The sequence below is a fragment of the Capricornis sumatraensis genome, chromosome 2 (assembly GCF_032405125.1).
Source record: "Capricornis sumatraensis isolate serow.1 chromosome 2, serow.2, whole genome shotgun sequence".
In the NCBI taxonomy this organism is placed as follows: Eukaryota; Metazoa; Chordata; class Mammalia; order Artiodactyla; family Bovidae; genus Capricornis; species Capricornis sumatraensis.
Genome location: NC_091070.1, coordinates 207,205,319 through 207,229,840, shown reverse-complemented (window position 1 = coordinate 207,229,840; position 24,522 = coordinate 207,205,319). Strand labels below are relative to the sequence as shown.

At 45.7% G+C, this 24,522-nt stretch overlaps 1 protein-coding gene across 3 annotated transcripts in view; it reads left to right on the top strand.

The window, feature by feature from the left end:
• MACF1 (microtubule actin crosslinking factor 1) overlaps positions 1 to 19,376 on the top strand; it is a 340,095-nt gene extending 320,719 nt beyond the window's left edge. For 2 of the 3 annotated variants that reach the window (XM_068966665.1, XM_068966666.1), the window contains 6 exons: positions 1,010 to 1,164; positions 1,994 to 2,068; positions 6,197 to 6,314; positions 13,761 to 13,972; positions 17,098 to 17,227; positions 17,942 to 19,376. In XM_068966665.1, coding sequence (XP_068822766.1) covers positions 1,010 to 1,164; positions 1,994 to 2,068; positions 6,197 to 6,314; positions 13,761 to 13,972; positions 17,098 to 17,227; positions 17,942 to 18,198 — 947 coding nt within the window. In that variant the 3' untranslated portion in view covers positions 18,199 to 19,376. Of the gene's footprint in view, positions 1 to 1,009; positions 1,165 to 1,993; positions 2,069 to 3,192; positions 3,211 to 6,196; positions 6,315 to 7,099; positions 7,169 to 13,760; positions 13,973 to 14,511; positions 14,623 to 17,097; positions 17,228 to 17,941 lie in introns of all 3 variants that reach the window. The other variant, XM_068966664.1, reaches the window with a different exon arrangement.
• Positions 19,377 to 24,522: the final 5,146 nt, after the last annotated feature.

The following is a 24,522-nucleotide window of genomic DNA, read 5'->3' as shown; positions in this document are numbered from 1 at the left end:
ATATAGCAGTGTTAATTATATTTATCATTTTGTTGTACATTACATCCCTCATCATGTCAGTTTCTGGCATCTGTATAAAAGCTTACAAAATGTGTGATCTCATGTATTTTTAGCAAAAGGAATAAGTGAGGCGCTTAGTGAAGTGACTTGCGCAGATCACCAAGCACAGCTCACAGGTGTGCTGCTCCACATGGAGGCCCAAGAAGGCCTGTCTGGAGGTAATAGCTGAGTTGAGACCTAAGTGATGGTAAGGATTCAGCCACGTCAAGATTTCAGGGGAGAGACAGAGGCAGAACCGCAGCAGGTACAGAGTGCTGAGAGGCGAATGAACTTGGCAGGTTCTCAGAGATTAACATGGATGGAGTCTCATGACCTCAGAATTGGTAAGATGTGAAGTTGGAAAGGTAGAAAACAACTATTAACATGGGGCGTTGTTGGCCATCATGAAGGGATCAGATCTTATTCTCGAGACAGTCGGCCGCCAGCAGAGATTTCCATCTGAGAGACAGTGTGGTCCACTTTATGTCTGAAGAAGTCGCTCTGGTTATTGTAACATTCACACTTTGGAAGGCAGTTGTGAGGAACCCAAAGCAATAATCTAAACTTAGAAAAACTTCACCCCGTTTATTCCAAATTGTCACTCTCCTGAAATAATCTAAATATCCAACCTATTGATAGTGGAGTGAATAAGTATATTCTGAAGTTTGGTGGTAGGTCTCTGGTTTTAAATTGTATAGGGGATTGGGAGGGTTATGAGTCTTATCAGCAAAAATGCCAAAAACCAAGTGTTCTGGGCCATGCTCTGAGTATGCCATAATATATTTTGGGATGATGCTTATCTCCTTTGTAACTTTTTGTATTTTCTAAGTTTTCTAAAGGGAGCATGTACTGGTTTTCAGAAAAAAAAAAAAGACTAATTCTTTTAAAGAAGTATTTATATAACCTCCAACCAGCCAAGTAAGCCTTTTCTTTTACTTAATGTTCCCAAATGTGATTAATTTTCCTCCAGAGTTCCCTACTACCAAGTTAGAGATGACTGCCGTTGCAGACATTTTTGACCGAGATGGGGATGGTTATATTGATTACTATGAATTTGTGGCTGCTCTCCATCCCAACAAGGATGCTTATCGACCAACAACTGATGCAGATAAAATTGAAGACGAGGTATGAGAAATAATTGTATTTTGAGTACATTTTTGACGACACGTTGCTACTGTCCTGAATTTGGTTGGGTGCAATTGCCATATCAGCCCTTCAGCATGTCTGTTGGGAGGTGATTATCTGGAGTTCTGTTTGGGGATCCCCTGTTGGATGGTGGAGCCCCCTTGGGTCTCCAGCTATCGAGCGTGGCTCCGTCTTGATGAATTCACTCACCTGAGTCTCCTCTGTGTGGTGCTCTGCAGTTTCGGAGACCCTCTCCAGGGCACCACGTTGCCTAGAACAGACTCTGCCTCAGGGTCCAGAGGAGCATCTTCAAATGTAGCATTTAAGGGTTGAAACATAGTGTTTAAGAGAGGCACCAACCTCTCTGCCTATTTAAGAACTGTATCACATTGAAAACTGCATCGCTAAAAAGTATGAATTCATTAGGAGCTCACAGAATTGATCCTGAGATGGGGAGGCAATGGGCCTGGCCTAGGGAGTGGCCCAGGGTCAGGCTCCTAGGTAGAGATTTAAATCAACTCATAATTTGCTGTTAATTAGTCAGTTAATATTGATGCATGCATACTAGCACATTTCTCTGAGGGGATTTTGAAGCAGGATGGAAGAATGTGGTGTATCATTACTGGTGAATTTCCTTTATATTCAGCATCTAACTGAGTCTCCATGAGACTCACGATAGAAGATGAATGCATGTATTAAATGCCTGGAATTCTGGAAAATATGTAATGAAGAGCTTCTCTGATGACATGTAAAGATCTTTGTTTCTTTGAAGAGAAAGTCTTACTTTATCCCTCACACTTTTCTGTTTGTTTTTATTCATTACTAATAGGTCACAAGACAAGTGGCTCAGTGCAAATGTGCAAAAAGGTTTCAGGTGGAGCAGATTGGAGAGAATAAATACCGGGTAAGAAAGAGAAAACCAGTCCTTTGTGGTGGTCGTTTCTCCTGTGTGGCCCTTACAGGTGAAGGAGCCTGACACACGACAGATGGGTGACCCCAACTTCCCGCTCCCGATGCTTGGAGGACCAGAGCCAGTGGGACTTGACATGCAGTGTCTGGCCCTCATCTCTGCAGGTGTCAGGTGTCCTGTGGGCTAAGATTCAGAGCCCCGCATAGTTGCATCTGGAAAATAGTGCCCTATTTGGTCCGCCATTGCTTGTGTGAGATCCAATAGAGGAGACATTTCAGAGCCCTCTCTTCACTACTGAACAGGTCTTTGTGGACGAGGAGGCACCTTTATCATAAGATAAGGAAACAGCTATTTAATGACTGGCCATTGCCCCCAAGGAGCTAGTTGTCATAAGCCCATATGGCTCAGAGGCTCAGGGCTAGAAGAGCTGTCTCGAGGCCCCACGGGACTCTAAGCCCGCTCAGTAGTCTTCCCTAGAAAGCCATACTGAGTAAGGCCATAAATGACAGTGAGCCATGCTGTGTTTTAGCTTTGTTTGGGGCCAGGCAGGGACATAAAAAGCATCTATGACAGGTCTCCTAAAATGCACTCAGCAGTGTGTCAGGATTCTTTAAGATCCTAAAGTAGATCTAGGATTGGCAAAGAGGATTTAGGTGGCCATTTCAGGTGACAGAGTGACATGCAGCCAGTTAGGAGGAGGAAAATGAGATTCATGGGCATGTCAAAACTGTCTTCAAGGTACAGCAGAGCCACCCAGTGCTGGTCTGAGCCGGGGAGCAAAGTGTCACATGGCTCTGCCTTAGATCCAGCCCAAGTTTTGGGTTATAATAAGGCTCCAAGCAGTCTTACCCTGGTCTGTTGAGTTTTGTTTTGTTTTAATTACCTGTAAGAGGGATGCATTAACAGGAGCAACAAAGAGTGCAAAAGTTAGGTCTTAGCTTGTAAAACTGCATCCCTGAGTCTGAAGCTGGATAAGAATATGGTCAGTATGTTGTTCTTCTTTAAACTGTTAACATTATTACATGATTTTCATTCCTTAGTGTTAATTTGACAAAATGTTCTCTGTTTTTTTTTTCCTTCTTCCATTTCCTCCATCCTTTACTCTTAACTGTCTATAGTTCTTCCTCGGCAATCAGGTACAGTGTGCCTTGCAAACATTGTTTTCGGTGGAAATGGTCTGTGTGGCTAATGCTGCCTGTTCTTTGCTATGGGGAGAGGACATAATCTGAAGCATGCCTGGGTCACATCAGGTTGTCTTACCAAGCGGAGAAACTGCTAGCGGGGCAAGTGTTCTAAAGCTGTCTTCCAGGCAAAAAGATATAAGTGTATATAATTTTCCATTCAAAATTCGATCAGCTAAAAACAATATTTTGCTGGGCTGAGTTATAAGTATATAGTATGGTTCCAGGGAAGTCAACTGTGGTATCAGTCTAGCCCACTTCTGAAAAGAGCCCAGTCTTTTGGAAGTCAGAGCCCCTTATGTTTTGAAAGTCAGAATACCAGACAGCACAGTTCTGATTTACACCCAAGTCTTTTGACCATTAACACAGAATTTATAATGCACACCAAGTCAAAAAAGTCTTGGGATATTTAAGGTACTCAGTCGGTTTAAATACCTTATTAATATTTTAGTTACTTGTACTTATAAGGTATGTGAGAAGTGTGGTGTGGAATCATACTTGGCTGTAGCCTGAAAGTTTGCCAATTACGGCCAGCCAGTATGATCTAATGGGATCAAATTAGACTTGCAAAGAAGATTGAATGCTTTTGACTCTGCTTGGTAATTCTAACCTTTTAGATCTTTTTGAGGGCTCTGGGGTCCTATGTCTTTAAATGGAAGGAAGTTGCATGGGTAAAATTTGTCTTGTGAAATGAAATCAGAAACACTTGGTAGATTTGAGGCCTTCAATCAATGTTGAGTTCCAGGCTCTGCCTTAACCACTAACTATAGTAACATTCTGGGCCAGTGGGAAGAACAAAGGATGGAAAGAAAATGAAAACAAGAACATCCAAACTGACTTTAAATAAATCATTGCAGAAGAATGCCAAGTAGCACCTAAGGTTGTGCCTGTTTGCTAATGACTGCATGTGAGTACAGGGCCCTTTGAAGTGGCACTGATGTTCTCTTCTGCTCCACTGACCGGCAGAGGGTCAGAGGAGTCCATTCCAGTGTTTGGAACAGAATTATGAAGTTCATTTTATACACGAGGCACCTGAGGCCTTAAGGACCACTGTGCCCACAGTTACACGGGAAATACCAGAGCCATGGCCCAGGTCACTGTAAGGGATTTTCCTTTTAAGAGAAGGAAACAGAGCTTACTGTTGCCCCTAAGACTGTCCAGAGGTCCTTGCTTCTCTGGCAACTCCTCTTTGCCAGATTTGTGCCGGTCCCTATTTATAGAGCTGTGGTAGTTCCTTCCACACTCATCACTCTGGCCTCAGCTTCCCCAGCCACTTTGGCCTCTGGCTTAGGTCAAACCCTCCTTTTCCCCATAGCTCAGTAAAAGCAAGTTAGAATACTTCAGAGAGAGCTTTAGTAAGAAATTAAGGGAAAAAAAAAAAAAGAAATTAAGCGGGGGAAAAAAATGAAATCAGTGCAATTAGGCTAACAAATCGTTGACGGGGCACAGTAATCTAAGAATATAGCTCAGCTTGGGGCTCCTTCCTGATTCCCTCTGGGAGATGCAGAGCTCCTTTCCTTCTCCCCTCACTTACCCAGAGAAGACTCCGAATCGTGACGCAAGCTGACACTGCCCTTAGATCCGATGGAGTCCTCGGTGCCTGCCTGCTCCCACTCACAGGGCCAGTGTCTGAGGGCAGCTTCCTTCCTGGGACAGGACGTTCATTCCCTCACGTTTCTGGTCCCCACTTCAGTGCTCTTCACACCACACTATGCTGTGGCTGCAGTCACTTTGTATAAAAACCTATAACCTGGGTGAGAGGAAAGATGTAGGACGACTTTTATTTTCTAAGATAAGGGCTTGGGTGGGGGGTGGTATATTTTTTCAGTCACCTTGCCTGTATAAGTTAACAATGAGCTTGAGTGAGTACAAAGTCATATGGAGAATTACCACAAAAATACTAATTTTGAGAGAGGTTGATTATGGATCCTTCTCAAAGATCCTTTCTGGCATTTTCAAATTTTGTGCACTGTTTCAAAGTTATGGTTCTCCTTTTAACTTTGAAAATCTTAAGTAATTGAATCCCCACGCCCCCACCCCCCGCAACGTTCTCTTTGAATTAAACAATTCTAGGAATTCCATTTCTGCAACCATATGTTTGATTTTTGTTTTGAGGTCTCATGATTCTCTTCTGTTGCCTCTTTATTTTGGGAAGAGGATAATTTATGCGATAGGAAACTCCAAATGTTGATACAGTTGGGAAGTTGGCATATTTGGCAGGAAAAAAAGGAAAAATAAATATCAGAAAATCATATTTGTTTTAATATCTCGAAATGATTGTTGAAAACTACTTACAGTCAGCATGGTAGATTAAATTTTTAATTTCTTCAACTAAATTTTAGTATAAACACTATCTAATCATTTGTTCAGCTGAAGAAAATTTTCTGCTGGTGACAGTCACAATTAGAGAATATTTAAGGGTTTATTTATAAAATAATGTGGAAAATCAGATTTCCTTCTAAGCTGGTAATGATGATGATGCTTTGCAAGAGTTTCCTTGAGACTTGAGATTATTTGCTATTTTCCATTTAACTTTTGAGCACACTGTATTCAGAAGTTGACATCCACCTCATAGCTACCTTTTCTTTTATGGAAACAAACTAGCTTAACAAAGAATTGTACTACTGGATTTTAATTTGGGCAGCGTCTTTGAAAGACTCAAAGTGAGCTAAGGCCTTGTCTGCCCTCCACCTTCCCCTTTGGGGCAGGGTCACAACCCTCAGCACTTAAACTTTATTCCAGTAGAAAGTACGTCAAGACAGTGGCCTTTAGCTTTTCCATATTTTAAGTTTTCTGTGAAAAATGCAAAAGAGTGAGAGTTAAAATTCGCCCCACAACTGCGAACTTGTCACTCCATCTGAATACAGTCTGCTCCATTAGGGGCGTGTCAACCCACCCTGCCCCCCAGCGCCCTGGCTCACCTGTGTCCTTGGCCCTGCAGTTCGGGGACTCCCAGCAGCTGCGGCTGGTCCGCATCCTGCGCAGCACCGTGATGGTCCGCGTCGGTGGAGGGTGGATGGCCCTGGATGAGTTCCTCGTGAAAAACGACCCCTGCCGAGGTAAGAAGCCACGTTCAGCACATGTTACTTGTCAGCCATGCCCTCACCACTGGTCTTTCGTGATTCCACGGGGTGCTGGCTGTGGGGGTCTGTTTGGTGTCTGTTGTTTAAGCTGCCCAGATGTCATCCCAGTTAGTGCTGATGGGAACTTGGTCAGGGTGCCAGGGCAGACCAGCGGAGAGAGCAGGAGGGGTGCATGTTGTTGAGGGAGATGGGTTTCTGGAAACGCAGTAAATAAGAATTAGGAATTTATTGGTGTCAAAATATTTCCCTGTGAGGTGTTACACTAACACCAGCCTGGAAAGAAGCCCTAAAAAGGCCTGTCGGCTTCCTGTTAGTGCTGCTGGTGACCTTGCCTGGAATTTGTGCGTCTCAAAGTCAGGGAGGGTGCTAGGCCCCTCCAGGGAGGGGAGGACTGGGAGCTCCTTTAACCAGAAGGATGAAGCACACCTGGCAGTGGGCCTGGGAGTCACCTGAGTGGGTCCATGAAGTCTCGGTCCGCTTCATCCCACAAAGGCTGGCACACCAGCCCAGAAGCCAGAGAGGACGGCCAGTTGAGTGTGAGCGATGGCGCCTGCCGCTGGAGGCGTGTGGGGCCGCGGCCAGTGGGAGATGGTCAGATCCCGGTCGTGCGTCCCCTTCAGCTGCTCCTTCCCTTCCCTCTGTTAGCTGAGCTGCATGTGGGTACGCAGGAGCCTCCCCCACTCTCTGCCAGTTTGTCTTTCTTGACCAGTTTCTGCGTTTCCTGCTCTTGTTTCTTTGTGTTTATGTATTTTTTATTCTAGTGCACCATCCTGGGAGTAAAATAAAGCGCTCTGATTCCAGCTCTTCGATTTCCAGTCAGTCTCCCATAGGTTGGCTTTTAAGCTTTGTCCCTCTTAACCACATCCCGGCCCGTTGAGAATGGCTTTGCTTTTTAAACTGTAGCATCTCTTGGCTCTGTGGTATCTGCTGCCTTTATGAATGCTTTGAAATAGCCAAACTGTAGCTCTTCTAACTCTTGTAAGTTGACAAAGCATAAAATATGCCTGTTGAGACAGTATCCATGGAATTGGTTCTGAGTTTCTGTTTAACAAATACTTACAGGTTTTTATACTACACACTATTATAATCATTTTACCAATAATAACACATTTTCACCTCTAGGAGGGGTAGCTACTATTATTATCTCCGTTATATAAAATAGCCATTTGAAGCACAGAAAAGGTAAACAACCTTCCTGAGGAGAGGCAGCTAATAAATGGCAGAGACAGGGTTCAGATCCCACAGTCTGGCTCCTGACCTACATTCTGTGTGTTTCGTGGGCTAACATACCCACCACCATCCCTTCTTATATGTGTTTTACTGCGTAAATTCATGAGGCTTACTTTATAGACCTAACAGAAATGTTTACAGTACTGTTACATCGCTTCTTTGGATGTGACTGATTGTCAGAATCTGAAGCATTTAAAGCTAAAGGTTTCTGGGACTTCCCTGGCAGTCCAGGTTCGGTCCCTGGTCGGGGAGCTAACATCCCATGTGCTTCCTGGCCCAAAATCCAAAACATAAAACAGAAGCAATATTGTAACAGATTCAGTAAAGACTAAAACTGGTCCACGTCAAGACAATCTTTAAAAATAAATAAAAAATAAAGGTTCTCACATGAATTCAGATATGCTCATAAATTTCCTTTTAACTCGTTCTGCATATACTCCCGTAAACCCAGAGTAATAATAGGGCAATAATCTTCATTAGGAATTTCTTTTCATAAAGTAGTTAGTTTTAAAAACACCTATTCTGGTAAAAACTAGAGCAGGCTTAAATCTATTTTAGAATTTAATTATATCACGAACCAATTTCTTTGCTATAAAAACCCCTTTGATTATTTCCAATTAGAAGCAATATATATTTCTTTTTAACCTTAAGTCAGTAAAATAAGATTATTCGTTTCCAAATCTATTAATAAAGTTTTATTTTTCATGTCATGTGTGATTGAACTAAATAAACAAAAGAGAGATACTGCATGTGACATTTTGGAATCTTTGCCTGTTTGCTGCCTGCTCTACTTGCTCTATTTACGATAACATTGTGCTGCTGGCCAAGGAGAACACTGCTTGCTTTTCCTTATCTTGTTAGCTAGAAATTGGAACCCCCCCAAGGATATATGGGAGGGCCATCTAGGAGCTATTTTCTATGGAACATAGTAGCCTTTTTCAGCATCTCTTGGAGCAGACAAGGTAAGGCTCACCCCTATGCCCTCCCAAGTGTGCCCTCATCCTGATTCCATTGGCTATAGAGTCCAGAACTCCTATTAGGCTTAGATATCATAACTCTGCCATGATGGACAGGATGAGCTACATCTCAGCAAATAAAAGTTGTGCTAATAAAGGAACACTTAAGGGCCCAGGCAGATGTAATAAGTGACTTGGAAGGGCATGAACGTCACAATGAGAAGCTGCCTAGGATTCTGTGGGGATTACTATGGCTTCTTGAAGCTCCACTTCGGTGGACTTTTTATTCATTTGGGTTGCATTTACTTGGCTGCACCACAGAGAATGTTATTCTGTGGACAGTACAAAATTTATGATATAATACTGATGTTGCGTAATCGTGTTATCTGCCTTTACACAGCTGTTTAAGATGATGAAAGCTATCTCAGCCTGCACATTTCTTTAGCCAAATGTAAAGGTTAAAGTAGTCAATTCACTAGGTACCTGGTACTGCCAGAATTGGAGATTTGATTTTCTGAATTGATCTGTGGCAAAGGAAATCATGTTTGGATGGAGATAATGAATCCATGCACATTTACCCTAGGGGTCCATGAATGTTTCTGAGCATTAGACAAATTAGTTCCCTGAAATTTTACTACCTAGAAAAACTTTATTGTGAAGATTTAAAAGACACAGTTTGGCTTAGAACTGATTTTTTTATTATATGGTAAAATACATGTAACTTACCATCCTGACCATTTTTAGGTGTACAGGTCAGTAGCACATTCATGCTGTTGAGCTACCATCACAATCTCCCATCCACAGAACTCTTCATCTTGGTATACCAAAACTCCACCCATTAAACAGTGGAAGTGAATTTTAACTAACAGGCATGTTGCAGCCAAAATCAGTGGCTAGCAGTAGTCTCTTGGGAAAATGATGATCTCTCTGGTGGTTGAAAAACTGAACTTGAAATGACTGCCTTTGGGGTCTGGGCTCTAAGATATGATCTTTTAAAAAAAACCAAAAAAGTCATGGTCAAATGAGATGCATTTGTAAGTAAGCAGGTTTCTTTACTGCAGGACTTTTCAGAGTTTATAAAATGCTGTTTGCATTAGGGCTCTCTGAGAGAGAGAGGGTGGAGAAGGCAATGGCACTCCACTCCAGTGCTCTTGCCTGGAAAATCCCATGGACATGGACAGAAGAGCCTGGTAGGCTGCAGTCCATGGACTTCACTTTCAATCATTGGAGAAGGAAATGGCAACCCATTCCAGTGTTCTTGCCTGGAGAATCCCAGGGACAGAGGAGCCTGGTGGGCTGCCGTCTATGGGGTCACACAGAGTCGACCATGACTGATGCGACGCAGCAGCAGCGGGGGTAGGGGATGTAGAATCCAGTGCCTACTAAACTTCTCTTCATAGGAAACCCGTCAGAAGCCTCAGTTTTGGAAATTCTGCTGTAAGCAATGAAAGACCATGGAAAGGTTTTACACTGTTTAGAGAGATCAGATTTCTATTTAGAAATTCAGTCTGGGGCATGAGGAGTGAGGGAGGGATGGGATTGAGATGAGAAACACAGAGAACATTTGGAAGCCTGTTACAGTGGTCCAGGGTTAGGGAGATGAACCACATAAGTTTGAGGTAAGTCTGATGGGATTCAAGAAGTATTAGAAGGTGGAGTCAACAGTAGACTCAACTGCCATCATGAGGGAGGGGCCTATGTCAACATCCAGGTTTCTGCTTCAGTCATGTCTAATCAGTGTTGGATGTAAGGTTCTGGCATCCAGGAGAAGGTCTGCACTGGGAGTGTAACGGAGAGGCAGGCAGGGTCTGAAGATGGTGCTAAGGTGGATGAGCTCATCACCAGATTGAAAGTCTAAGAGGGAGAACAGGACTGCGGACAGAACCGGGGGACATCAGCATTGAAGAAGTAAGTGGGACAGGGTAGTCTGCAGGAGGCGACAAGCAGGGGTCTTAGAAGCCAAGGGAGAATGTTTCAAGAGGAAAATAGTAACGCCCCCACTTGCAAATGACAACAGCAGAGAAGAGTTTCTACCTGTCAGATTTATCTGGTTTTTACCTGTGTTCAGGTGGTACACATGAGTACACACATACTGTCTCAATACAGGGAGCACTGGCCAGAGTGAAGTAAACAGAATATATTCATAACATTATTTTTGAGAGTGTACATGGGTGTAAAATTTTGTAGAGCAGTTGCTATTTAGTTGCTAAGTTATGTCTGATTCTTTGTGACTCCGTGGACTATATATATAGCCCACCAGGCTCCACTGTCCATAGAATTTCCCAGGCAAGAATGCTGGAGTGGGTTGCCATTTCCTTCTCCAGGGAATCTTCCCAATCCAGGGATCAAACCCACATTTCCTGCTTGGCAGGCAGATTCTTTACCACTGGGCCACCAGGGAAGCTGTAGATCGGCTGACAAGTACCAAAAACCTTGAGTGTGCATCCTTTTCCCCCAGCAAATCCACTTGTAAAGACTTGCCTTAAGGAAGTCATCATGGATGGGCACAAACACTTTTCTCAAGTAGTCTGTCACAGCATTGTATACAGTATGTTAAAAATTGTGAACAAATACAACACAGGGTTGGTGAAATAAACTCATTTCAATATGATGAAATAATACTTTGCAGCTAGCTGAAGTTATGTCCGATACATCAAGCACGGAGGAATGTTTCTGATGTTTTTGCATTTTTCATATATTTACATACATATACACCAAGTTGTGCAGAGAAATAAAGATACTAACAGTTTAATAGTATTGTCCCCTAAGGTTAAGCAGTTTTAATTCTTTGAAATTTTCTGTAGATTTCAACCTTTCTACAATTTAAAAGCATCCCCTAAGGCAGAAGTGGTCTGTGACCCTTGCCAGCGATTACCCTGGGGAGGGGGGGTGTTAGAGGGGCTTGGACCCCAGAGTTGGATGAGCTCGGGTAGCTGATGATGCAGAGAGCTGGGGGTGGGCAGAGGGCAGCTCGGGTGGAAGATGAGGATTCTGGTTCCAGTTCTTGCATAGTTTTCCCTGCCCTCAGCCTCTGAGCGTTGCAGTTTTCCATGACATGGGGATGCTGACTGGCTACCGAGAACAGTCAAGTGTAGTATTTACACATGATCACGCACTGTAAGTTGCAGAGTGCATGGGGAACATGTTATCATTATATTATTGCATTTAACATGTAATTGCCCTCATCAGTGATGCCATTTCAGAGTCTTCTACTCGTGTCACTGTGGTGTTTTCCGGAGAGTGAGCTCAGTGAACTGTTAAGTCTCGTAGGTTTAAACCACACGTCTCAAGTTCTGTCTGGCCTAGGGTCATAAACAACTCCTCTGAGGCGTCGTGGTCCTCAGTTGAGTAATGATTTCCGTTTGTCAGTGTTACTTCAGCACTTGCTGTGCGTCCAGCGTTGTGCTGGGCACGTTAGCAAATATAAGATAAAATAAGTGTTCAGTAATACAGAATGTTATTAAGTACCCAGGTTAGTGCTGAAGGAAATTCTCTTTAAGAATCATGAGTTTAGACACTGAGGGAAGTGCTGGAGTTTGGAAAAAGGATGAGTAGGGAACCAGAGGGCCCAGGAATGAACCTTGAAGGGCATGTTCTCTTGGGGCCTGAGAAGGAAGGAAACAGGTTAGCATTCCAGGAATGCTACACCATCAGACAAGAAGGACCCTTAGACATCAGTCAACCTGACTGATCACCTGTAGGGAGGCTGAGGAAACAGAGCCCCAGGCAGGAGGGAATCACAGCTGGGAAGAGCCTGGACTGTAACTCAGAGGTTTTGATATCCAGGTTAGCCCTTTTAAGCTGATACTCTGATATGTTATGTCAACTTCACATATTGAAAAGAATTTGGATTTGACTTAGGAATTTAAACCACTCTGCTTATGAAGCCTTGTGCAACCTGATTTAAAGTCTGATTCTACCAAGATTCCTCAAATTTCTTGGGGACTTGTGGGACTGGGCAAGAAAGAGGAATGTGTACCATTACCTGAAATCTTCTAAACTTGCAATTTCTGGCCAAAGTAAAACCTCTAATATAGGGAAGAATGGCAGATAGTTTGTTTACGATGGTTCCCTTTTCCCAGGCTTTACTAAGAGTCCAGTTTGTTTAGACCTGTCCTAAACAGGGAGCAGCTTGGGGGTGAATAAGGAGACAGAAGGTGGTCACAGAATTAACACCTTTCAGTGAGGAGTGACCTAAGAACACACTGCAGAGGAATTGTTTCTTTTAAATTCATAACGTCTTTCACAGTTAACGTGTGTGGTTATCTTCTGAGCGAATCCAAGCATGGGGTTCTGGTCTGGTGGCTCCAGGAAGCCCCGGGAAGCACTACTGTGTTCCCAGACTCTCCAGCTGGCGTCCCTCTCCCACTGCAGGTCTGCCCTCAGCTTCTCGTGGCTTTCAGCTTTTGACCTAACGGTTTCTCAGTGGCAAGTTTTGTGCATGGATGGTCTTAATCTCTCTCTCTCTCTCCTCCCACATGTTTACTTCTTAACAGTTCAGCCCAGATCTTTTTACTGTCCTGAGTTCCTGGACCCCTTTCTTAGGATTATTATCAACTGGATTCAAGTAGAAGAGTCTAGATCAGTGGTCCCCAACCTTTTTGGCACCAGAGACCAATTTCGTGGAAGACAGTTTTTCCACGGAACCAGGGGAGGGGGTAGGTTCTGGATGATTCAAGTACATGACATTCACTGTGCCCTTTGTTTCTAATCGAATGCCACTCCTGGTCTGATAGGAGGTACCGGTCTGCAGCCCAGAGGTTGGGGACCCTTGTCTAGATGACGTCAATTTCAGTGATCTGTTTTTCTATACTGTTTCATTACCGCGTGTCCTGCAAGAGTTGAGCAAAAAGTACACATGTCCTGTGAGAGAGAAAAGAGGGGTTTTGATTTAACCTCGGAGGTTTGTGGACTGCTGCCTCTGCTTTCTCTTGACCCCAGGGGACAGTGGCAAGGCAGATCGTGACCGCAGCATGGGACGGTGCTTGGTACACAAAGAGTTCTTTATTACAGCAAACCAAGGGGTTCTTCGTTAATGTGTCTGCTGTGGGTGAGAATCATGACAAGGCTGATAAATCAGGAATTTATCTCTTATTTTAAAAGAAGCCACAGATGGTACTAAACCTATAAATTATATAACTGTTTTCATGGGGTCAAGCAGCTGTGTGACCATCAAAGATATATTTTTTCAAGGTTAACTGTCACTGTATGTGTGTGTGTTTATTTCCTTTTCTAGCACGAGGTAGAACTAACATCGAACTCAGAGAGAAATTCATCCTCCCTGAGGGGGCATCCCAGGGCATGACCCCTTTCCGGTCCCGGGGTCGAAGGTCCAAACCATCTTCCCGTGCAGCCTCCCCTACTCGCTCCAGCTCAAGTGCTAGTCAGAGTAACCACAGCTGTACGTCCATGCCGTCTTCTCCAGCCACCCCAGCCAGTGGCACCAAGGTACGTACAGCCTCGGGTGTGACCTCCTGCCCCGCTCCCAGCTCTGCACGTGGCCACTGTTCAGTGTAGCCCCTGAAAGACTCCAGTGAGGAGAGGCACTTGAAGACATAGAGACCAGGCTGGCCAGGCCCTGGTGGTACACAGATCTGGGCCTTTAACATGGCCACAAAGGACATTTAAATAGGAATTAAGTCGTGAGGTCCAAAGCGCTTCTTTCCACATATTCCCATTTTGAGTTTGAACCCATCCAGAGTTACTGATCTTGAAAATTCAGGCACTGCCTCTGCAGCTGGAGCTAAGTAAGAGGGAAGTTTGCTGTGACGATGGGTTGTAGCTGAAGAACGCTCCTGCCTTTCTGCCTTGGCCCCTTTCATCCCGTTGGACTGATGCGCATTTTACTTCGTTTTCCGTTTCTTTAAAATTTAGTGTCTTCTATTTATTATTTATTTATTTATCATTTATTTTATGTTCCCAATTTGCTCCTTTTGTGTTCCACTTTCAATTGTTCCCGTCCTTCCCTTTGGATTTCCGTTTCACAGACTCCGCTTCAGTTCTCTCGCTGTTATGACAAACCCTGGTTGGTAAACAGTAGAGCTGGCACCCCTGTCAGGGACAGCCACTATCCTGACCTCCAGCTGCCCAGCCCCGAGGTAGAGTATGGCTTTGCTGATTAAGGACACAGGGAAGACCAGGCCCTCGCTCATGCCGAGAACCTGACCGGCTCTCCCTCCTGACACGAGTCCGTGCTCTTTTCCATCTTTGTGGTGTTTGCTTTCACGGCTGATTCATCCCGTCCATTGTCTTTCAGGGGTTTCTAACTCGGATTCACCAAAATTGGAGATAAATAAGAGATGCCTGAGACTGGATTGTGTAACAACTTCCCAACAGTCCTTAGAATGATATTTGTTCAGGGTGGTAAACAGTGGTCATTCGTGGTGATTTATCAATATTGTTTATAATCAGGCCTCTTGGAGTCTCCAGACGTCATATCTGACACAAACGAGTTATGAACACTTGAAATTCAACGATGGTGCATGTTCAACAGTGTTCTACCCTTGCTTAGGACAGAAGAGTGGCTGGCACCCTCCCACCCGGAGTCACATTGCAGGGGTGGTTGGTATTGCCACGTTGCTCCGAGGCTTGGGTGCTGCCCCCTTCAGCCAAGCACAGCACTTGTGAACACTGCTCTGAGGCTCAGGTTTTAGTTTCTGAATTCCTTGGCCCAGGCACTTGGGTTTCTATAGCCTTGATTTGAATGCACATGCCAGCGGTTCAGCATGTTCAAGTGCAGTCGTTAAAATGCCCAAGTGCTTTTGGAAGAGCAGTGTTTCAGAAATAACATGTGGACTAGCAGCTTGTCTGATAGTGGTACAGCTGGCACTTTGGCTCCTGCCGGGAAACACTGGGTTCTTGTGCCTCAAAACATGACACTGCGTTTAGTCGTGTAAAGCTTCAACCAGTGTAAACAGGAGGTACAAGAAGCCAGTGTCCACAATGGACTCGCTTCTCTGGGTTTCATCCCACTTCAGTTCAGAAATACATCTGGCTTAGAACATGATCTGGGGACCCACTGACACTGAAACCCCATGATTCAACCTGTCTATCCTGCTCTTTCTTTAGTGGCTCCAGTTTCATGAAAGTCTCAAAAGTTCTAGAATTTTTAATGTTTTAATTATGAAGTGCCAATTCTCATAGGATTCTAATAGATCAGCTTTTCTGTCTTAAGGTTTTGCCTTTGGTTTCATTTCATTTCAAGGATTCATCTTCTCTTAATTACTGATATTCTGCACACTGTCCTGGCGCAGACTCCCAGCCCGACATCTCTGGGGCCACGTCTGCCCAGCAGCAGTACCTTCTGAAACTGGTGCTCTTCCTCCTGTGTGGGCCAGGAGGGTTTGTGCTGGAATGTGAATCCCTCTGTCGCTTTTGCTCTTTCTTTATAAAGAAAAAAGAAACACAACAAAATGGGTTGCTTCACTCTTTTCTTTGTATAAACATCTTAAAAGTCCTGGAAAACAATTTACATGATCGATTTCAAAGATAAATTAGAAGAGCATGCTGTGGCATGAGTGACACTCAGAATAGATTTAAAATATTTTCTCTCCAAATTCTTTTTTTTAAAAAATATATACACTCAGATGGTAAAAGGAGCTACTACCAGCATCAGTAATGATAGCATACATCTAGCCAGCTCTTTGCCAGTTGGGGAAGTGCTTCTTCATGTGACTTATTCACTCAACAAGTTTATATTGAGCCCCTCCTCTGTGCCGGATGTAGTATTAGGTGCCTAGGGTGTGACAGGGAGCAAACAAAGTCCCTGCTTTTCTGCAGTTTCTGCTTTAACCTGGGAGATTTCAGGCAGCAAACAGGGAGCCTTCCCGGGCTGTTGAAGGGACAGCAGCAGGCCAGTGGCTGCAGTGGACTGAACAAAAGGGAATGTGTGGCAGTGGGGTTCGGAGAGGCAGGCTCCTTGCCCGGTTTCCAGGGCGAGAAGTGGAGGCACGCGTGCCAGTGTATGTTAAGTCCAGACCCAGGCCCTCTGGTCCCAGGCCATTCAGAGCCTTGTTCCTCATACCACAGCCCCACTCTCATGTGCTTCTCCTAATCGTTTATTTTATCAGGTCAAGTAATTTAATCTTCATTCTACCAGTGAAGAAATAGATCTACTTCACTGAATTTACTGCATCTCTGTAATAGGGACTGGAGTAATATTTGGATCTCCATGTTAACATTTTGGGATTATAACTCATATGTCACATATCTAACCCCAAAACTTTGATACTTTGGAGTATTTGGATTTCTTACCTTTACTCACTTATCATATTTCTGTTTGTTATGACTATTGTAATCTTAGCATTTGAAGATTTTTTTTTTTCTAGTAGAAATTTGTAAGATAAAAGGCATTGGAAGACATTTTAAAACCTTTAATTGGCACATGAAGGCTTTATTTTGGAAATGCTCAAAATTCATGACCTAGCATACTTTCAAAATAAATCATTGTTTTCCTGGACTTTTAACTAGCTTTTCAGTTTTTTATAAAATGAGGAGGGCTTAAGTAAACCTTGTAAAGTGGAATTTCTGTCAACGATTTCACCAAGTAAATATGACCTTTTTATTTTTTTAAGGTTATTCCATCAACAGGCAGCAAGTTGAAACGACCTGCACCCGCCTTTCATTCAAGTCGAACATCGCTTGCTGGCGATACTAGCAACAGTTCTTCCCCAGCACCCACGGGTGCCAAAACTAATCGGGCAGGTAAGGACCTGCCGCAGCACTTCTCCACTGGGGATAAGGGTGAGGGGCGTGGCCGGGCCAGGAATCTGAGGAGCAGAGAAGGACAGAAACACAGGTGCGGTGCCCAGAGGACAGCTGGCTCAAACCGTGCCTCCTGAGAGCAGGCGCCCCCACAGCCAAAGCCACAGCACCCGTTCGTCATCAGAAACCATTGTACAGGGGAGAATGTAAGAGGGGGAAAGGGCCTCCTGGAGCTGGGCCTTCCTGACGCTCCGTATTTATGTCGGCTCGGAGCCGAGAGTCAGGGGAGGATCGTGTCTGCTCGCCTCTGGACATTCCTCTCGGGAACCTAGGGCTTTGGCTTCCACTTGCTGCTGTTTGCCAGCCCTCCTCGCCCCCATCCTTAGTCCGCCCATGCGGCTCTCTCCTCCGAGCCGAGGCCCAGGGCAGCCCCGCTCCACTCCGCCAGGGGGCGAGTGAGGTGACAGTGCTGGTGACAGAAGCTGCTTTCTGCTCCTCAGGACGCTTCTCAGGTAGAAGCCCAAAGTCAGATAAGGCTTCTGCAACTTCTGTGTAGGTGAGAGAACCGAGATTCAGAAAGACTCTGGTTTGCCCACGGTCACTCAGCACGTCAGGTGGTATTAGGATCAGAACCCTGGCCTCTGGTTCTTTTGTTCTGCACCCACCCACCAGTGCGGTCTCTACTAAGTCTGCCACTTTATTCTTAAATTCCAGACCCTAAAAAGTCAGCCAGTCGCCCTGGGAGTCGAGCTGGGAGTCGGGCCGGGAGTCGAGCCAGCAGCCGTCGAGGAAGCGATGCCTCTGACTTTGACCTTTTAGAGACACAGTCTGCGTGTTCAGACACTTCAGAGAGCAGTGCTGCAGGGGGCCAGGGCAGCTCCAGGAGGGGGCTCAACAAGCCTTCCAAAATCCCCACCATGTCCAAGAAGACCACCACTGCCTCCCCCAGGACTCCGGGCCCCAAGCGATAACACTGTACAAGCACCCCCAAGCCTCTCTCCACTTTGAATCCTGCTCCATGCATTGGGTGTATATTTATTCTGAATGGGAGAAGTTATATTGTTAAAAGTGTAAAAGAATAATTGTGTTATGAAGCTGCCTTATTTTTTTTTCTTTTTGTAAGTTACTATTTTCATGTGAATATTTATGTAGATAAAATTTGCCTCCTGGTAACCCTGTACTGGATGGGGCCCAGAAATGAAATATTTGAGAACAAGCAAAAAGGTCAAGATGCAAATGTGTATTAAAAAAAAAAAGCCTCTAAATAGGGTTTCTGCGCGGTGCAGGGTTGTAAACCTGCTTTATCTTTTAGGATTATTCCTAAATGCATCTTCTTTATAAACTTGACTTGCTATCTCAGCAAGATAAATTATATTAAAAAAAAATAAGAATCCTGCAGTGTTTAGGAACTCTTTTTTTGTAAATCACAGACACCTCAATTAGTGAGAACCGAGGGGAGGGCACTTCTGATTGCTTTTTCCATTGTTTTTAATGTTGTGTGATTTTAGCTGAAGAGAGGGAACCTCAACTAGGTAATGTTTGCACATGATACAGCAAAAGGAGTTCATTGCAATACTGTCTTTGAATACTGTTTCAGTACTGAGTGTTTAAAGGACAAATAGCTGCTAGAATTCAGGGGTAAACGTAACTGTTCAGAAAACGTCAGAACATTGGGGTTTTTTAAGAATCCTGGTTCATAACTTCCTATCCGACCTGGCCGATAATAACTCCTGTGCTCACTGGGACCCAGGCCATCAGCAAAGGGACACTCCCTGGTGGCATCATGAATTACAGTTTGTTTATCTGCTATTTATTTAAAATGGTCGATCAACTTCCCACAAACTGAGGAATGAATTCCACGAGCCTATTCTGAAAATGTGGACATAAAACAAACACTCACTCGTCCTTTAAAGGAGTTCACCAGCACCCTTGTTAACAAGTCCCGTTTGCTTCCGTCTTTTTTTGTGCATAATAAAGTCAGCTGACCAAGTGACCATGAAGAGGGGCTGTCTGGGGCTCCTGATTTTTAGCTGCTGTTCCTTTTCAGCTCCGACCATGTTGCTGTGTGATTATCTCAATTGGTTTTAATTGAGGCAGAAACTGAAGCTCTACCAATGAACTGTTTAAAAACAAGACACACTTTTGTATTAAAATTGCTTGCAGTAACAAACATTTTGTATTTCCTGCTTTTTTTTTTTCTCAACCATTACCTTATATATAACATTACTCTGGGGAATGATTGTGTTTTAGGTACTTCAGTGTATTATTCAAATCCAAATATCTTGGATAAATTATGGAGCTCATTAATAATTTTTTCCTTGTAAGGGAACAAAGAAATACTCAGACAGTTGTTAATGTAAATCTGTAGGGCTATCTACCCCACTTACATCAAATAACAAATAACCAGTATGTAAGAACATTTCTGTTGTAGAAATCACAGGCCTTAGAGCTTCAGAATATGGGCCAGTTTCCCACAGTATGCTGAAATTTCTGGTTAAATGGTAGAATAAATAGGATTTCAGAGGTAGAAACAAAAGTGGTCATCATATCTAGCTCCTTTGTTTTATAGACAGAGAAACAAATGGGAAAGTGGGAAGAAAGTAACTTCCCAAGATCACATAATAAATAAATGGCAGAAGTGGACCTTGAATCTAGTCCTTGGCTCCCTATCCAAGCCTGCCAGTTCTTTTCCCTTCCAGCCCCTGGTTGGCTTTATAATAATTAGAACAGCCAAATATTAAGTAACTCTGACACAGGAATTAGACTAGGAAATAACTAGAGAACTTGAGAGGTAAGAGAGATTCAACCTCATCCACCTGCATCCTTGTTCACTGGGTCGCACTCCCCTTGTGATACGGGAATTCAGTAAGGACACGATTGCCAGAGCTGTTTGAGGCCAAATATGAAAAAAAAAAAAAAAAAAGGAATGTGCAACCTGATGGATTCTGAAGCAAGAGCTTGCTTACTCTGTGGAATCAAGTTTAACTTCAGACTGTTGGAACTTTGTAGGAAAGTATTTTCACTCAAAATCTGCTTACCCCTCTAGACTTCCTAGCTGCAGAAGCATGCTGGAAGGAGCTCGATCTCCACTTTCTCAGAATCTGGACCACAGTCACTTATTTTTCTTACCAAGGAATTTAGGGTTTCTCTCAGTCTTTGCAACAAAGTTCAGCTAGGGTGTACTCTGCAGAAAGTGCATTTCCAGTCAATAAACACCTGTGTGTAAGACCATGTGGAAAATTGAGGGATGACAGGAAAGGGGTTAAAACTGCAGTTCTGTGACACAAGTGCTAAACAAGTAATGCAGACTTGGTGTCTGCTAGGATAGAGGAGGGCAGGTTCTGGAGCCTTGGATAATAATAGCTAACATGTATTGAGTGCTTGCTGTGTGCCATCTCTGCTAAGGCTCTATGTACATTCTTACATAATTCACATCATAATCCTACAATTATGAGCCTCACTTATAGATGAGGGACAGCCTGAGAGAGGTTCAGTGACTTGCCCAAGATCACAGAGTTGCCAAGTGGCTGGGGAAGCCCTTGTTTGACCCAACTCTGGACATGGAACAACAGGCTGGCTCCAAATCGGGAAAGGAGTATGACAAGGATCATTGTCACCCTGTTTATTTAACTTATATGCAGAGTACATCATGAGAAATGTTGGGCTGGATGAACCACAAGCTGGAATCAAGATTGCTGGGAGAAAGATCAATAACCTCAGATAGGCAGATGACCCTTATGGCAGGCAGAAAGCGAAGAAGAGCGAAAAAGCCTCTTGATGAAAGTGAAAGAGTGAAAAGCTTGGCTTAAAGCTCAACATTCAGAAAACTAAGATCATGGCATCCAGTCCCATCACTTCATGGCAAATAGATGGGAAAACAATGGAAACAGTGACAGACTTTATTTGGGGGGGCTCACTGCAGATGGTGACCACAGCCATGAAATTAAAGGTTGCTCCTGGGAAGAAAAGTTATGGCCAACCTAGACAGCATATTAAAAAGCAGAGACATTACCTGGTCAACAAAGGTCCATCTAGTCAAGGCTATGGTTTTTCCAGTAGTCACGTATGGATGTGAGAGTTGGGCCATAAAGAAAGCTGAGCACCTAAGAACTGATGCTTTTGAACTGTGGTGTTGGAGAAGACTCTCGAGAGTCCTTTGGACTGCAAGGAGACCCAACCAGTCCATCCTAAAGGAAATTAGTCCTGAGTATTCATTGGAAAGACTGATGCTAAAGCTGAAGCTCCAATACTTTGGCCACCTGATGCGAACAACTGACTCATTTGAAAAGACTCTGATGCTGGGCAAGACTGAAGGCAGGAGGAGAAGGGGACAAGAGAGGATGAGATGGTTGGATGGCATCACCAATTCAATGGACGAGTTTGAGTAAACGGGAGTTGGTGATGGGACAGGGAAGCCTGGCGTGCTGCAGTTCGTGGGGTCGCAGAGAGTCAGACATGACTGAGCAACTGGACTGAACTGAGCTCTCCAAGAAACCTTCCCCATGCCAGTTCCCCTCAAGTTCAGGAGTTTCACGATCCCACTCACAGATCACCTGTCCCCACTTTTTCTGCCCTTCCAGACACTTTGCTGGCCCCTCTGTCAGAGAACAGCCTCCATTCTGCCTTCAAAGAGACTATTCACTCGTGACCCCTGAGGGCCACTGGAGGGCAGGGAGCTGGGCAGCTTCATCTCTGGCTCAGGGCACAGTGCAGATCAGCACCCAATGGTTTATGGGGATGTGAGGCTATCATTTCGAGAGCACAGCCATCTCCACTCATCCTAAATGGAGATAATTTCTATTACAAGAACCAGACCAGCGCTAGGGCTGCTTGCAGTCTTGCTGGGAGACCAGTATCATACAGCACACAATGGGAGAATTACAGGCTAGATCTGAGGCCCCCAGTGACTCAAAGAGGAAACGCAGAGGGAAGCTCAGGAACATAGGGACAAGGAAGAGGGCAGGAGATTCAGAGACCTGACCAAGTGTGACAAGGGGACACCCTCCACTCTGTCCCCTGCCTGTGCATGCGGAGTCACCAAGCCTTGTGGATTCACTGTAAAAGCCCTCCATCCCATCTCTATTAGAGGATCATTGTTGTCTTGACCCCTCGCATTACTGTACCTGTCTCCAGCTGTAGGTCCTGAGTCCATGCTCCCTCCAATCCATAAGTCCCCTCTGCATCCAGCCTCTGGTCAGGTCCTGGGCACTTTGAATGGCTAGTCTGAAACATTCTTACCGGGTTTAGCAGTCTTGTAAAGATTTACCTGTTGGGTAAAAGGAAGACTAGGCATAAGACACCAGCAAGTGACTGGATTTAAGATTTTATATATTTTTAAGTTTGATGTGATCTTGGGGAAATCTGAATTTTATTGGATAAATCATACATTTATTTTGAAGTTGTATCTTTAACCCACACTGGGGTCCCATAACCATCTGCTATCCAGAGTCCTCACCTGGTCACTTGCCCCCCAGTCTTTCCAGGCTTCACTGAACAGCTCACTTGCATGTGCTTACCTACTCCGACCCAGCTCCACTGTTGTGTGACTTGAGGGAAGTCCCTTAACCCCTGGGTGCCTCTGTCTCCTCATCTGTTAAGTGAGGTGGGGAATGGGTGGTGCAACTCCCCTATAACAAGGCGTGAGCAGGAAAGAAATGACACAGAACATGGCTGGTACACGAACAGTGCTATCATCTGCTATCGTTATGCTCTTTGGAGTCGCGGCCTTCACACAAGCAATTGCTTCTACCTTGAAACACTCCACTCCTGACCACTTCATTCCAGCTTTCGGAGCTCAGTTTACGTGTCTCTTCCTCTCAGTGCAGCTCCTTAACCATAAATGAAAAAAACGAGGTGAGATTAGCACCTAGGAAAGGGTCTGTGCAGAATGGTGGTGGTGGTTTAGTCACTAAGTCGTGTCCAACTCTTGGGACCCCATGGACCGGGGCCTGCCAGGCTGCTCTATCCATGGGATTCTCCAGGCAAGAATACTGGAGTGGGTTGCCATTTCCTTCTGCAGGGTATCTTCCCAACTCAGGAATCGAACCCAGGTCTCCCGCACTGCAGGAAGATTCTTTACCGACTGAGCTATGCGGAGCTAGTCAGTCGTGGAGCCCTGTCTCAAACCGCTGAGGGCCGTGACAATTAAGATGCAAAAGATCAGGAAGGACGCCAGAGTTCCTTGACCGGCAGGAGGCATATCCCGCACGGCTGAACCCGCACCGGGGTCCAGTGGGCGCACAGCAAACCTGGAGATGACAGCGCAGCTGCTGGAGCTGCTGGGGCGGCCGGCCAGAGGCGCCGACCGAGAGCGCGCCGGAGCCAGGTGGGTGGGCGCGCCGGGAGCAGTGACACGACAGGTGTCAGAGGTCCCGGAAGGAGCCCCCAAAGGCTCACACAAGGGGACTGCGGGGAAGACGCCGGGAAGCCGGCCAGCAGCTGCAGTGGTGGGAAACTCTGGCCCGGATGCTGCTGCCAGAGGGATGCGACTCACTCTCTAGACTTGGCTGGCACCCGCGAACTCCTCCACCTCTAGACCCGACTGAGACGTCTCGGGTCCTGCGGCGACACCCCACGCACCAGGCAGGGCTGCCGGGTCACTTCGGGGGCCAGACGAAGAGTTGGGATCCGGCTCCGGCAGGGCGATCAAGGAAGGACACGCCTCTGCGGGAGCGCAGGATCTGATCTCCCCGACCGTGCTTCTACCCTGGGTCCCCAGTCCGCGCGCCTCTCGACAGCGCAGCCAGCAAGGGAAGGGGAGTCCAGGACAACAGCTGGCCCCAGACAGCAGGACTGCGGATTTCTCGCTGTATCACCTACACCGAGTCTTATCTCAGTCTCCATTGCCAGGCACACAGAGCCCCTTCCCAGAGCCTTGTCCCCGCCCCTGCGCCCCCATTGGTCGGGTCCGGGGGGCGGGACCCGACGGCTCCCAGCCGGACCGAGAGAGGCGGCCGCGGCCCCTAGAAGCGGTACAGACTCGGTCCGCACCTCCCCGAACCCGACGGCAGCTCTCCCTGCGCCTCTAAGCTGAGCGGCCTCGGCAGCAGCCGGACTGTCGGGCGCAGCGGAACGGACAGACTACCCAACCGTCCCTGATTCCGGGAGGAGCCCCTGCCCGAGGCAGTGCACCAGCAGCCGACGGTCTGGGAGCTCTAGGGACCGCGCCGCGTTCGCGGGCGACCCACGCCCCGTCCCGCCGGCCCCAAGCCAGGCCCGCCGCGCGCCGTCGGGCGGCCCCGATCCGGGCCCCGCTGGGAGCGGATGCGCGCGCGGTGAGGCCGCCGGGTCCCGCC